Source organism: Lonchura striata, chromosome 22, assembly GCF_046129695.1.
Source record: "Lonchura striata isolate bLonStr1 chromosome 22, bLonStr1.mat, whole genome shotgun sequence".
Taxonomy (NCBI): domain Eukaryota; kingdom Metazoa; phylum Chordata; class Aves; order Passeriformes; family Estrildidae; genus Lonchura; species Lonchura striata.
The window spans coordinates 9,082,425-9,094,484 of record NC_134624.1 but is presented as its reverse complement, the minus strand read 5'-3'; the positions used below and the strand labels follow the sequence as shown (position 1 = coordinate 9,094,484).

Below are 12,060 nucleotides of genomic sequence, written 5' to 3'. Positions count from 1 at the left end.
TGCTCCTTCTCAACACTCTCATAAAAGATTCACATCCTATGAAGCCAATTCAACGTGATACACTCAACAACTGCAGCCCAATTCCCAAATACAGAGCCCTGCTGCCCAAATCCTCCCTCATTTGCTAAGGGCTCCCTGTGGCTCCTTTTTGGGCTGCTCAGAGCCATTGGAGCAGGTGCTGCTGCAGAGGGGCCCAAGAGGCTGCACATTGACCAACACAGGGCACTGAGATGTTCAATTCCACTCTCCAAAAAGCACAATTCAAACCAGTTGCCCTTCAGCACTGCTGCCTTCTGCCCCCCGGCTCTGCCCAGCACACACAGCCTTGCTTTGCTCTATCAAACCCACGAGGCCCCACCTGGGCTGTGGGACCCAGGGATGGTTCTGGTGCAGGGATCCACAGTGCTCAGCCCTCCCTCAGCCCCAAGGAGAGCACCAGTCCTCCTCTTCTGCACACCCAGACGCAGCTGGGCTGGTGCCTCTGTGTGTCAGCACCCCCCTGTCCCCAGAGACCAGGCAGCAGCAGACCCAGAGCAGGCTTCCCTCCAGGAACAGGAAAGCAGCAATTTCAGCATCTATCCTCCAGGCAATACTGTAACTCCTTGCAAATTATAATTCACATTTGAGAAAACAAATCCTAGTACAGCTGGTAGCATACAGAAAGAAAAGCAGCCACAGCTCATGTGTGGCCTCAGAAAAAGGAAGCAGCAAACAAGTTCAGCCTCTCAAATCAGGCTGTGTTAAAGTGAAGGCTCATTATACAGCAAGCTGAGATCATCTAAGCTTTGGGGGTTTGTGATGTTTGTTCAGTTTTTTTTGGGTTTGGTTATTTTTTCCAGAAAAGAATCAGGGGTCCCCCTTATCTGTTTTATTTACGGTCCATACAAATGCCAGGACAAATCCCGGGGAAACACCAAACATCCTGAGATTAAATCAATCCCCCACCTCATGATTTTGCAACCATCTCTCCCAAACACAACCAGCACAACTGACCTTCAATCTAGAGGGAAGACTCAATCCCAGATCCTATATGGTCAGAGAGTGACCCCGTGATTGTTGAGAGAAATTAGGAATCAGCAAGGACACAACCCTGGCTAAGGGGAGCCATTAAATAAATCCCCTCTGGCCTCACCTGCGGCGCCCGGGCGGCCTTGGTGAGACCCATCCCTTTTTCCAGGCAGATTTGGGGGAATCAGCTGTTTCAAGTGGGAATCAGCCTTCCACCCCAAACCCTGCCAGCCCTGCGTGGGTGTCTGTGGGAGGGAGGCCCTGTCCCTGTGCTTCCTTTCCCTCCTGTGCTTTGCACTTCTGTTCCCTGCCTGGATTTACCCCGGCACAGGCGAGGGGAGCCCGGCCTTGCACCCCATCCCTGCTGCTAATGAGTATTCCAATGGGCTGCTCCCTAGATTGAGAGCAACATCCTCCCTGGGCAGAACAGAAGTGATTCCTGAATTAATTTAGATTTCCCGCTGCCTTGTTAGACCAGCTGGATATGGCACGCTTCATCTTCCCTGCAAACAGTGCCGCCGTCCCTGGGGGACACTCAGCACTTTATAAACCTGTCAAGCCCTTAAAGCTGGTGGCCGTGAGGCTTCACAACAAAACGTGGGGAGGTTTATGGCCACACACACACCAGGCAGCCCCAGAGAGGAGCTCCGGCACGGATGGGTTGGGACTGAGGGGATGTTGTTTTGTGCTGCGCTTTCATTTCAAAGCAAGCAAGCAAAAAAGAAAAAAAAAAAAAAAAAAAGCAGAAAAAAAAAAAGCGCCGCATGATTTATTTTAAAGCATCCAAGCTGCTGCAGCCTGCGGTGCTTTGAGAGCGTGTGTATCTACATGGGAAATGGGAGATTGTCTCCAAAGTCATTTGCATTCATTCCCCTCTCCCCCTCCTCCATGCAGGGAGTGTTTTAGTGTTTTTAAAAGGCCCTATCCTGCAAACGGCTGAATACCTTCAACTTCGGGGTGCAGAGCGCCTGATCGAGCTGGTTTTTATTTAGGAACCATATTATCCTGCCACTTCCTCCATCCAGTGCTAATTAGCTCTCTACTTTTCTTAGACAAGCTTCACAAAATACTTCGTCACACAAGCAGCACTTTGCAGCATCTCTGTGACCCCGCTCAGGCCGGGCAGAGCTGGGAGGGCAGAGCCGGGAGGGCAGTGCCAGGCGATGCCCGGGGATGCTCCCGCTGCCAGAGCCGAGCCCAGCCCTGGGGCACGGGGGGTTCGGGTTTGTCTCCAGGCTCGGCCCGGCCCCTGGGGCCGTGGGACGCTGGCTGTCCCCCAGCTGGAGGCTGCCAGCTCCTCCGCTGTCCCTCGCTGTCCCCTCCCGGCCGTGTGCCCAGCCTGACAAGTCGGCATCTGACGGAGCCGCTGCCGTTTGGGTCCCTCGGGGATTAGAAGATGACTGCAGCAGGTCCCAGCTATTCTCTGCAGCCCAGCGTGTTGTTGCTTCATTAAACGCCAAATTGTTACATTAATTCTAACTGCCCTGTAGAGATGTAGCTGTCAGGAATGATTTACTCGCCTCCAGCTGACTCGGAGCCTTTTTCCAGGCTCTGCAGAGGCGCTGGAAGAGGCCAGGGTCTGGGTGGGAGTGGGATGCAGGACTTGTGTCCAGGCTGACACTGGCTCTGCCCTCCCTGGAGAGATGGGGACACTCTTCAGACCTCAGTGGAAGAAGAGCCAGGGAGCTTAAAAATGTGTGGAATTTGCTTTTGCTGAACTGTGGGTGGTTGGTGAGACAAGTTCCCTGTTGACAGGCAGCAGCTTTGCTGGAATATTTACTGACACCAAACCTCCGGGACTCTCCTTCATGCTACCCAGCAGCTCTGCTGCAGGAGGAGGATCTGGAGGTTTTCCTGCCTTCTTCCCAAGGATGGTGATTTGGGCAGGGGGAGGCCAGGTGGGACATGAGGACAGTGGGAACACCTCTGCTCAGATGCTCTGATACATCTGGGAGAAGCCACCAGAGGGACCTGAGGATGAGCTAGCTGTGCCCACCTTCCCTGCTCCCTGTGGATGAGGGGTTTCACCTGGCCCACCCCCCAAAAGGGGCACGGAGGTGCCCAAGGTCTGTGCCCAAGCTCTTGGTCCCCTTTTGTCACCTCCTCCCCTGGATCAGACTGGGCTGGAGAGGCGTGTCTGTCCTCTGGGCACGAGGGATTTGGTTTTATTGGCCTCACACGGGAAATCCAAATAACAAAAAAATAAGCTGCTTCTACTATTTGGCATAAAATCTAAACATTTCTGTAGGGAGCACAGGTTTAGGCACAAAGGTGAAAATGCTGGTTGGGGGGGGGGGGGGGGAAATTGATACAGTAGATTTTCCTCATTGAGAAAACAAAACATTTCCTGCCTCTCATGTCATGCACTGCTGGAAATCAGTGGAGGTTGTAAAGCCACCTGCAAATTGAGCAGTGCAAACCTCCGCTCCCTAACTCTGCCTGGGTTTTACAAGCTGTCAGTCCGTTGGACAGTGTTCGTTTTATTTGCCTCTTTCAAATTGGTTTTCTTTTTAATGGGAAGAAAGCATTTATATTAATGGAATCCTTGAGCCTCGGCCCTGAAAGGAGAGGCTGAAATGCAATCCCTGAATTTGAGCTCAGGACACTCGGGGAGCTTTTTCCCCGTTCAGGGCGGCACAAGCGCCGCCAACTTCCAGCCCCGTTCTGCCCTTCCGAGCAAAGCACAAAGGCAGCGGGAGATTTGCATTTCTTCTTTTCTTAAATTCAGTCATCCCCTGGGAATTCCCGGAGGCAGAGGAACAACAGCACCCGTTATTTACTGAGAGGGAAACGATGAGAAAAATATCTGTAAAACACAGGTTCAATTACTACACTTATTAGACTGTCTCTATAACAACAGAATTTTCCTAAAACCGACTGCATTTCTGTCTTCCTGTTGTTATTTCTTAATTTTTAAGAAATAAGATATTTCAACGTTGGTTTTTTGGTCTTAGGAATACTTGAACTGCCAAAATATTTTGATGCAAAACACCTTCCCAGATTTGGTGAGGGCATTTCTAGACACAGAATTCTTGAAAACAAAAACTCTTCTTTTCTCTTTCAGTGGAGTTCTGCGATCTGCTTGCTTTAAATCCCACCGTTTTCTATTTACTCCATAAATTTCCATAAGAAATGTCCCTGTGATGTAACTACAGGCTGGCAGCAACAGTTGTCTCTTTATTATTCACTTGTGGAGAAGGAAGGAGAAGCTGCCTAGCCCAGCTCTGGACTCAGGAGCTCAGAACTGAAGGAAACAAATTTTTGCCTGCGGTTTCTCCTGTCCCCGCCAGGGCTCTCGGAGTGGATCTCCTGGAGAGAAAAGTGGGATTTCTCTTGTTGGGTGAGCAATCGTTCCTTAAAACAGCCAGCATTTGGGGCATGCTCTGCTTTGGGCAGGCTCCCTGAGAGCAGAACCCGGGGTGCCAGGGGGGAAAGGAAGGAGGGGGCGATGAGCGTGGTGGGCAGCAGAGCCCTAAAACCGCCCCCATGTCCTTTAGAAAAGGCGAGCAACAAAAGCCGGGATGCTCCGGGGGTGCCCCGGGGCACGGGGGCTGTGCCAGGCGCTGGCAGCCCGCAGGGCACCCGCAGGTACCGGGCACAGCCCCGGGCTTGGCCGCTGCTCTCGTGGGCACCTGGGAAACCTCGGGACAAATATTCCCCGATTTCCCTGGGGGATGGGAAGCTCAGAGCCTGCGTGTGTTAAAAAGTGTCTTAAAAAGTGGCTGTCCTCAGATCCTCGAACCGGAGGGCTCAGCACTCTGCTCCCAGCAGTGTGACCACGGACACGTGGATGTGTCTTTATCTGGATATATATTCCTGTGTAAATACAAATATATATATTCATACGTTTGATCAAACTGGCTCCCTTAGGAGTTTTTTCCCTTTCTTTCTGAAAATATTCTGAAATATTTCCATATCTGTGTTTCACAACTTTCTGCAGACAGATAACATCAGACTCTATTTCCTGTTGCTGTGTCAGCCACCTCCTTTGCCACAAACGATGAAAAATAACAGTGTCCCATCAAAATCATGATTAAAGCCAGAACAGTCCTGCTCAGATCTCCCAAGGACTGCCAGCCTCCCATGTCCTCATTTTTTTGTTGTTCCAAAGCATTTTGCCCCTCTATTGAAAGGGAATATTTCAACACTTTGCTTGATCAAGTTTTAAGATCTTTTAGTTTCAGGCTTTTTATTTACTGATATTGATGTGAATTTAGCAAAAGACTATGTAAAGTTTAGCTGACAAATTTATTTGTAATCTTGAAGTATTTGATCATCAGAGAGAAAGCAAGAATATAAATAAAAGACACTGGACATCCACATAATCTACAGTTAATTCCATAATTTGTACAGATAACAATATACATATTGTCTTGCCTTTCCTCACAATCAGCTTGCACGATATCCGTGGAAATACACAAATGCCTGGAGCAGAGACGTGTCCCCAGGGAAGGGGGTGCTCCCTCCAGCAGTGCCTGGGGAAGGGCTCATCCTAAACCAGCCCGACCCCCCGAGAAGGTTTTTGGCAACAAGACATCAGGGTGATTTTTGAGACACTTTGCAGTAAAACTGATGCAAAGAAATTTGAAGGAAAAGCGTAAGATCCACAACCCAGATCCACCACCGGTGTCCCCGGGTCAAGAAAATTCACCTCTTGACCTCGTGATAAACGTGGAATTACTTGGTAATAAATACATCTATTCACGGTTTAATGCTTATATGGAAGAGTCAACCTAGCAATCTACAAATTAAAGAGGGGAGAAGCAGAATTAACATATGATTTTCATTTTACAAAGGAAAAGGGATGTTGATAAACGATTGGCATATTAAGAGCATTTCGTTTTAGAAAAGTTAATGTAAGTTCAAAGTAAAACAAAACATACCGCATTGGTGCACTTTAAAAAAATCTGTTGGAAGAACAGAGAAGATTCCTACCATGGATTTCTGAAGTGATTCACTATGAACATTTCTCCTATAGAAATATAGACATTGTCACACCTTTCACCGTAGATGAGGATTTTATTTTCCCTTAAAAACGTTTTGGTGTGGATGGGTGCTTTGGAGAATGCACTGACAACAAAACGCAAAATACCTCATATCAAATCTGTAAAGCACAAGTCTTGGTGTTCGGTAAAGACACAAGAATCGGTTTGGTTGGGACGCTCCGGGTGCCGATGGTTGCAGTGCCAGGGCCTTTGTCCACCATCATCATCGCCACCATCATGGCAGGGTCATGTCCGAAATCCCCTCTGCTCCCTCCGTGTCACGTTCCTGCACCGCTCACGGCTCGTCCCTCTGTCCTTTCCAAGAGCAGGTGACATTTAACAGCACCGAGTCCTTCTCCTTCCAACAGCACCGAGTCCTTCCCCTTCCAACAGCACCGAGTCCTTCCCCTTCGACTGCCAGCATCAAAACTGAGCGTGGTCGACCTCATCCAGCCAGGAGGCCGGGCTGGCCGGGAAATCAGGGTACCCGCCGCTGCTGCCGGTGGAGAGGTCGGAGCTCGGTCCATTGCCAGCCAGGACCCTCATGGGCTGGGGCACGCCGGCTCCGCTCTGTGCCATGATGGCCAAGCCGCTGTCCGGGTACACCAGGCTGGAGATTAAGGGCTGGTGGCCCGGCAGGGGCTGCAGGGACGCCGGGGACGGGGCGATGCCGTAGGGGCTGTTGGGGCGCAGGTCGTGGTACTGCTCCTGAGGCGGGATCCCGCCGTGCTCCAGGCCAAAGCTCCCGGGGGTGCCGGCCTGCCGCCCCAGCGCCGGGGAGGCCTCGCTGAGGTTGCTGTAAATCCCGTTGGAATGGCTCATCTCGGACATGGAGGGCTCGTCTGGGAAAGGGAAAAGGACTGGTTTTACTGGGGGAGCAATGGAAAAGCACCAGTCACCCAGGAACTCCCACGAACGGCGGGTATAAATAGATTAAAAGGATGGGAGCTGAGCAGTCATGCTCTTCCACTTGTAATTCCTTATTATTCCCATCCTTGTCAATAAATCTTCATAGGCAGCCATGGGATTAATATTTTTTTCTGAATACAAACAACTAATATATCTTGGATTTTAAAAACATGCATAAAAAGTACGTATTAAAATGTAAAACTGTGATTTAAAAATAATTCTTTAAAGGGGAAGTGAATTCGATGTCTTTTCACTTTTTGTTTCTATTTGGTTTTGATGTTTATCTTGAATTTTGATATCACTTTTAGGAGCTACCTGAAACAATGCAAGATAAATTCCCAATTATTCAGGAAAAGAGATATTAAATTAAAATATTTGTCTGGTCAGGACAGGCTAATGAAACCACAGAAACACAGAATGTATTTGTATGGCTTAAAAACACTCCTAAAAAATGAGTAATATTTTTTTAAGTTTCCAGAAAAAATTGTTTGTATTCGTTAGAAGCTTTATGGACAGTGAGAGCTGCTCTGTTGCTGGGGATACAAACCTGAGCTCTCAATAATTGTTCGACATTTTTTAGTTATTATTTATAGACTATTAATATTTAATGAGCTGATACACAGTGTGTATAAACAGACTCGAAAATCAAATTGTTTTTAGGAGCACAGGAGAGGAGCTGAGATGAAAAAGTGTGTGTTTATAAATACACAGTCTATGTAAATATATACAGCGGCTTGCATTTCAGTTTCTCTCCCATTCCTGAAAATGATACAGAAATTTGGAATGGAGCACTGGGCTGGAGTTGGGATTGTGCAGAACGTGTTTCTGCAAATGTAACCCAGCCTGGGACACTGTCCCTGCGGGTCTGGAGAGTGTGGGGTGAGCTGCTGCTGGTCTGTCCAGAAATTTTGGGTTTGTCACCAGAAACCTCGGCCCCAAAAAGGGGACACACTGCTGCAGAAGCCGCTTATTTCCTTTTTGCAGCACAGGAACAGCTCCCACTGAAGAGTCCTAATGAGCAACTGCACAGATAAACCCATCCCTAAATACGACTTAAAAAAAAAAAAAAAACCAAACAACAAAAAAACAAATCACGCTCGTTTTCCCAGAAAAACATTCCGTGCTTCTGGGCTTCCCGTTTTTTGTATTTCCAAGGATCCCTTGAAGAGGCCGTGCCGGGCAGCGGCTCTGGCACCGCCGCGCTGCGCGGGGAGCTCTCCCCGCTCCCCGGCCCGGCCGCCCCTCGCTCCGCCGCTCCCCGCGCTGAATCCCGCGGCTCTGCCCTTCTCCCGCCTCGGCCGCTCTGGTTTATCGCCGCAAATCCCCACCGCGGCCCCGAGGGGTGAAACAGCCGGGGCACGGCAGCAGCTCTGGGGCAGGACGCAGCCCGCGCCCGCAAAGCCCGGCTGGGGCTGCGGGACCCACCTGTGAAGGAAACCTCGGCGTCGCTGTCGGGCCCCTCCTCCTGGATGCTGTCCTTGTCGGACTTGGATGTCCCCCGGGATCGCTTCATATTCCTGAAGTACTGCCCCCACCGCTGCCTCCCCGCGTCCTTCTTCAGCCTTTTCTCCTTGGCCCTGCGGTTCTGGAACCAGACCTGCGAGCGGGGCACGCCGGGGAGCTCGGTGCCTGCGGGGCCGCTCCGCGCCCGCCGCCCCGGCCCGGCCCGGTCCCCGCACTCACCTGCACCACCCGCATGTCCAGCCCCGTCTCCGACGAAAGCTGCTCCCGGACGTGCCGCGCGGGTTTGGGCGAGTTGTTATAAGCGTTTTTGAGGGTCTCCAGCTGCTTGGCCGTGATGGTGGTGCGGGGCCTCTTGGCCGTAGACTCAGCCTCTGCCGACACGGGGCGAGTTAGGGGCGAAGTCACCACGGGGGACGCGGGACCCCCCGACCCTCCCCGGTCCCTCCCTCCACCCTGCCGCCCGGTGTGTGAGCCTGTCCCGGAGGGCAGGAGAGCCCCGGGCCGCCTCCCTGCTGCCCTCGGGGGTGGAAGGGACAGGGCAAGGGGTACCTCTCTGCTTGGCCGTCTCGTAGTCCGCCTTGCAGACCAGCCTGCTGTCCTCCATGAGGTAGAACTCGTCGCCGGTGGCCAGCTGCCGCTTGCAGACGATGCAGGCGAAGCAGTGCAGGTGGTAAACGAAGTCCTGGGCCCGGCGCACCACCTGGGTCGGGGGGATGCCCTGCTGGCAGGCGGCACACTTCGTCCCGAAGCGCCTGAGCATGGGGGACAAGCGGCGGCCGCTGAGCCGGGCGAGGCCGGGCACGGTCCCCGCCGGGCCCGGCGCTGTCCGCGGTGCTCCTCCCGGTGCCGCTGTCCCGGTGCTGAACCCCGAGCGCGCCCGCGCTGCGACACCCACCCGCGGCCGGCCGCCCCCCGTCCCTTCCCGGGCCGTCCCCACGCACTTGAAGAAGTCTTCCTTGCAGTAGACGCCGTCCCCGCGGCTGAAGCACTTCTCGGCCAGCTGCGTCTGGCAGTCGGAGCATTTCAGGCACTTGCTGTGCCAGTGCCGGTCCAGGACTTTGAGGATGAACCTGTCCACGATGTGCTGGTTGCAGCCGGCGCACAGCGGGATCTCTGCGGGGAGGCAGCCCCCGTCAGCCCCGATGGCCCCTCCGCCTCCCCGACCGGCCCGGCCCGGCCCGCCGCCCCGGGGCTGCAGGTGACCAACGGTGGACGAGGGGGTGACCCGAGGAACAGCACGGAAAAAAGCATTATTCGTTCAAATTCGTTGTCGCGGCGTCGTGGGGAGCAGCGAACCCCCGAGCCGAGCGCAATCCGGGAGAAGTGCCCGGGAGAACCGGGATAAACAAGAAGGGAAGTGATGGAAACGGAGTTAAGTCCCCGAGCGAGCCGCTGGCAAAGCTATAATTATCCCAGGCTCTTTTTCCTTTTCCTAAACTTCCAAAATTCACCTGTGAACAACGGTGGGGTAGCCCGAATGGGGCGGGGAAAGAAACTACCAAAAATTACGAGAATTGCACTGAAAATGAAAACGCGGCAGTCTTGTCCCGTCCCCCTTTAGATACCGACAGAGATTATACAGAAAGAGATAAGGACACAGTTACGGAGAAATAGAGATATAAAAATAAACAGATACAGCAGATAAATGTACAGATATATATAAACATAAATATATAGATTTCAGTATATAGGTAGAGATAGAGATAAGTAGGTGAAAATATGGATATGAGGTACATAAATACGGTTATATCGGTATAGATAGAGGCGGAGAGATGCATGACACGGCTGTACAGAAACAGATGGGTGCGGACACGAGAGCATTTCTATGTAAAGATAATTCTATAGATATAGGAGCTGGCTCGCCGTGCACGGGGGTAAGAGGTGGGGGTGATAATCGTTATCCTTAACAATTCACCGCGTCCAAACAAACAACCCCAGCAGCGGCAGCGCTAAAGGCAGCGGCCCCGGCCAGGACGGAGCTCCAGCACCGGCAGCGGGCACGGTGGCACGGCACAGCCCGGCAAGGTCCCGGTCCAGCCCGCTCCGCGGCTCTTACGCTGCATGGCGATCCGCGGCCGCGGCAGCTCCGCTCCCTCAGGCGGGCCGCGGGCTCTGGCGCATCTCCCGCGGGGCGAGGGCGCAGCGGCCGCTCTGCCCCCGCCGGACCCCCCCAAAGCAGCGGCTGCTGTCCCCCGCTCCCAGCGCCGCCACCCCCGCGGCGCCGGGGATTTAATTCGCTAAAGCGGGTTATTTTTAGACGCCGGCCCTCGCCGCCGGTGCCGGTCTGAAGCGCCGGGCAGGGCATGGCGGAGCGCTGTATTTAATCCCCCCCGCCCCCGGGGCCGGCGGCACATCCCCTCCCGCCGCCCCTTCCCGGCTGCGCCCGGCGGGAGGGACGCGGCTCCGGGGAAACGAGCCCCGACGGGGCCGGCGGCGGGCGGGGGTCCCGCCGGGAGAGGCAGCGCCGGCCGCTGCCCCGAGCTCCTTGTGAGCCGCAAACCCCGGCATTTGTCCCCGGCCCGGGCAAAGCGCCCCACGGTTCGGGCCCCCCGGCGGCGCGAACCCCCCGGCACCGGCCCCCGGCCACGGTAAGCTCCGCCGAGCCCTTCCCGCTGCCTCCCCGGGCCCCGGCGGAGCCCAGGACCGCGGGGCCGTGAACGAGCGTCGTGTCCTGCGGGTAAAACGAATTTGCTCGTCCTTCGTTCTACCGGAGCGCAAGCAGCTCCCGGTCGCCGGGTCAAACGCGCATCTGCCGCGGCCGCGATGTGCGCACCGCGGAGAGCCCACGGGGACAGCCAGGGAAAAGCGAACCGGGGCTGGACCGGGGCACCAGCCCGTTCACGGCGGCTGCGGGGCCGTGCGGTCCGTCCCGCTCACGGTGACACCTCTGTTCCCGCACACCGGGGGGGACCCCGTCCCGGCTCGTCGTTGATTTTTTTTTTTTTAAAGCCACATCGAAAGCTTTCGATGTTGGTGAGAACCGGGACGGCCCCGCTCCGGGACCGGACCCGCTCCCCCGTTGAGCCCTGAAGCTCCGGCCACGCCGGGGGAGCGCAGCCCGGTTCTCCCCGCCCCGCCAGGGCTGACCCTGTTCGTTCAACGGGACGGAAGAACATTTAAGAGAAGAATTAACGGAGTTTTTCTAAAGTGGGGAAAAAGCCGCGTGGGAGGCGGGCAGGAGGGCGCAGGGGGTCCCTACAATCGGAGGGAACCCTCGGGCAGCGGGAAGTCCCCGTTTTGTCCCTGTCCTCGTTGAGCGGGGAGCGGTGGGACCCCGGGGCAGGAGCCGCCGTTCCGCCGGGCCGGGCAGAGCTCCGGTGAGCGCGGGACAGCCGCTGCTTTTCCCCGGGATCCACGGACACCTGGAGCAGCGGCCGGGGGCAGCGAGGGGGGCTCTGATATCGGGGACGAGGCAGGAAAGAGCGAGGGGCGGGCGGGATGGAGCGGGACGGGCGGGACGGGACCCCCCGATGCCGTCGGGCCGCCCATCCCCGCACCCAGCCCCGACCGCGGCCCCGGCGGTGCCCTCGGGACACGGACGGAGCACGGCCGGTCCCGCGGCTCCCAGAGCAGCCGCCGCTGCCTCCGCGGGGGGACGCGGAGATCTGCGCGCCTCCCCCTCACCTGGGCTCCGCGGGAAGGGGCAGAGCTCCGCTGCCTTCTCCGAGCCGGCGCGGACCCGCTCCAGCAGCAT

General features: G+C 55.0%; 1 protein-coding gene across 1 annotated transcript; it reads right to left on the bottom strand.

Annotated features, from left to right (window-relative positions):
* Positions 1 to 6,416: 6,416 nt before the first annotated feature.
* On the bottom strand, positions 6,417 to 12,060 carry LHX3 (LIM homeobox 3). Its single transcript, XM_021543796.2, has 6 exons — positions 11,991 to 12,060; positions 9,308 to 9,479; positions 8,916 to 9,118; positions 8,586 to 8,737; positions 8,328 to 8,499; positions 6,417 to 6,835 (listed from the first exon to the last, which is right to left on the bottom strand). Exons 1-6 carry the CDS (start codon positions 12,058 to 12,060, stop codon positions 6,417 to 6,419), a joined length of 1,188 nt encoding a protein of 395 aa, XP_021399471.2.

Excerpts from the sequence above, each read along its gene's own strand:
- LHX3 (XM_021543796.2), bottom strand. The coding sequence starts at position 12,060 with ATGCTGCTGGAGCGGGTCCGCGCCGGCTCGGAGAAGGCAGCGGAGCTC. Across the intron at positions 9,480-11,990 it reads CCCCTTCCCGCGGAGCCCAG|AGATCCCGCTGTGCGCCGGC; the intron begins GTGAGGGGGAGG and ends GCCTCCCCGCAG. Across the intron at positions 8,500-8,585 it reads TGGACATGCGGGTGGTGCAG|GTCTGGTTCCAGAACCGCAG; the intron begins GTGAGTGCGGGG and ends CCCCGCTCGCAG.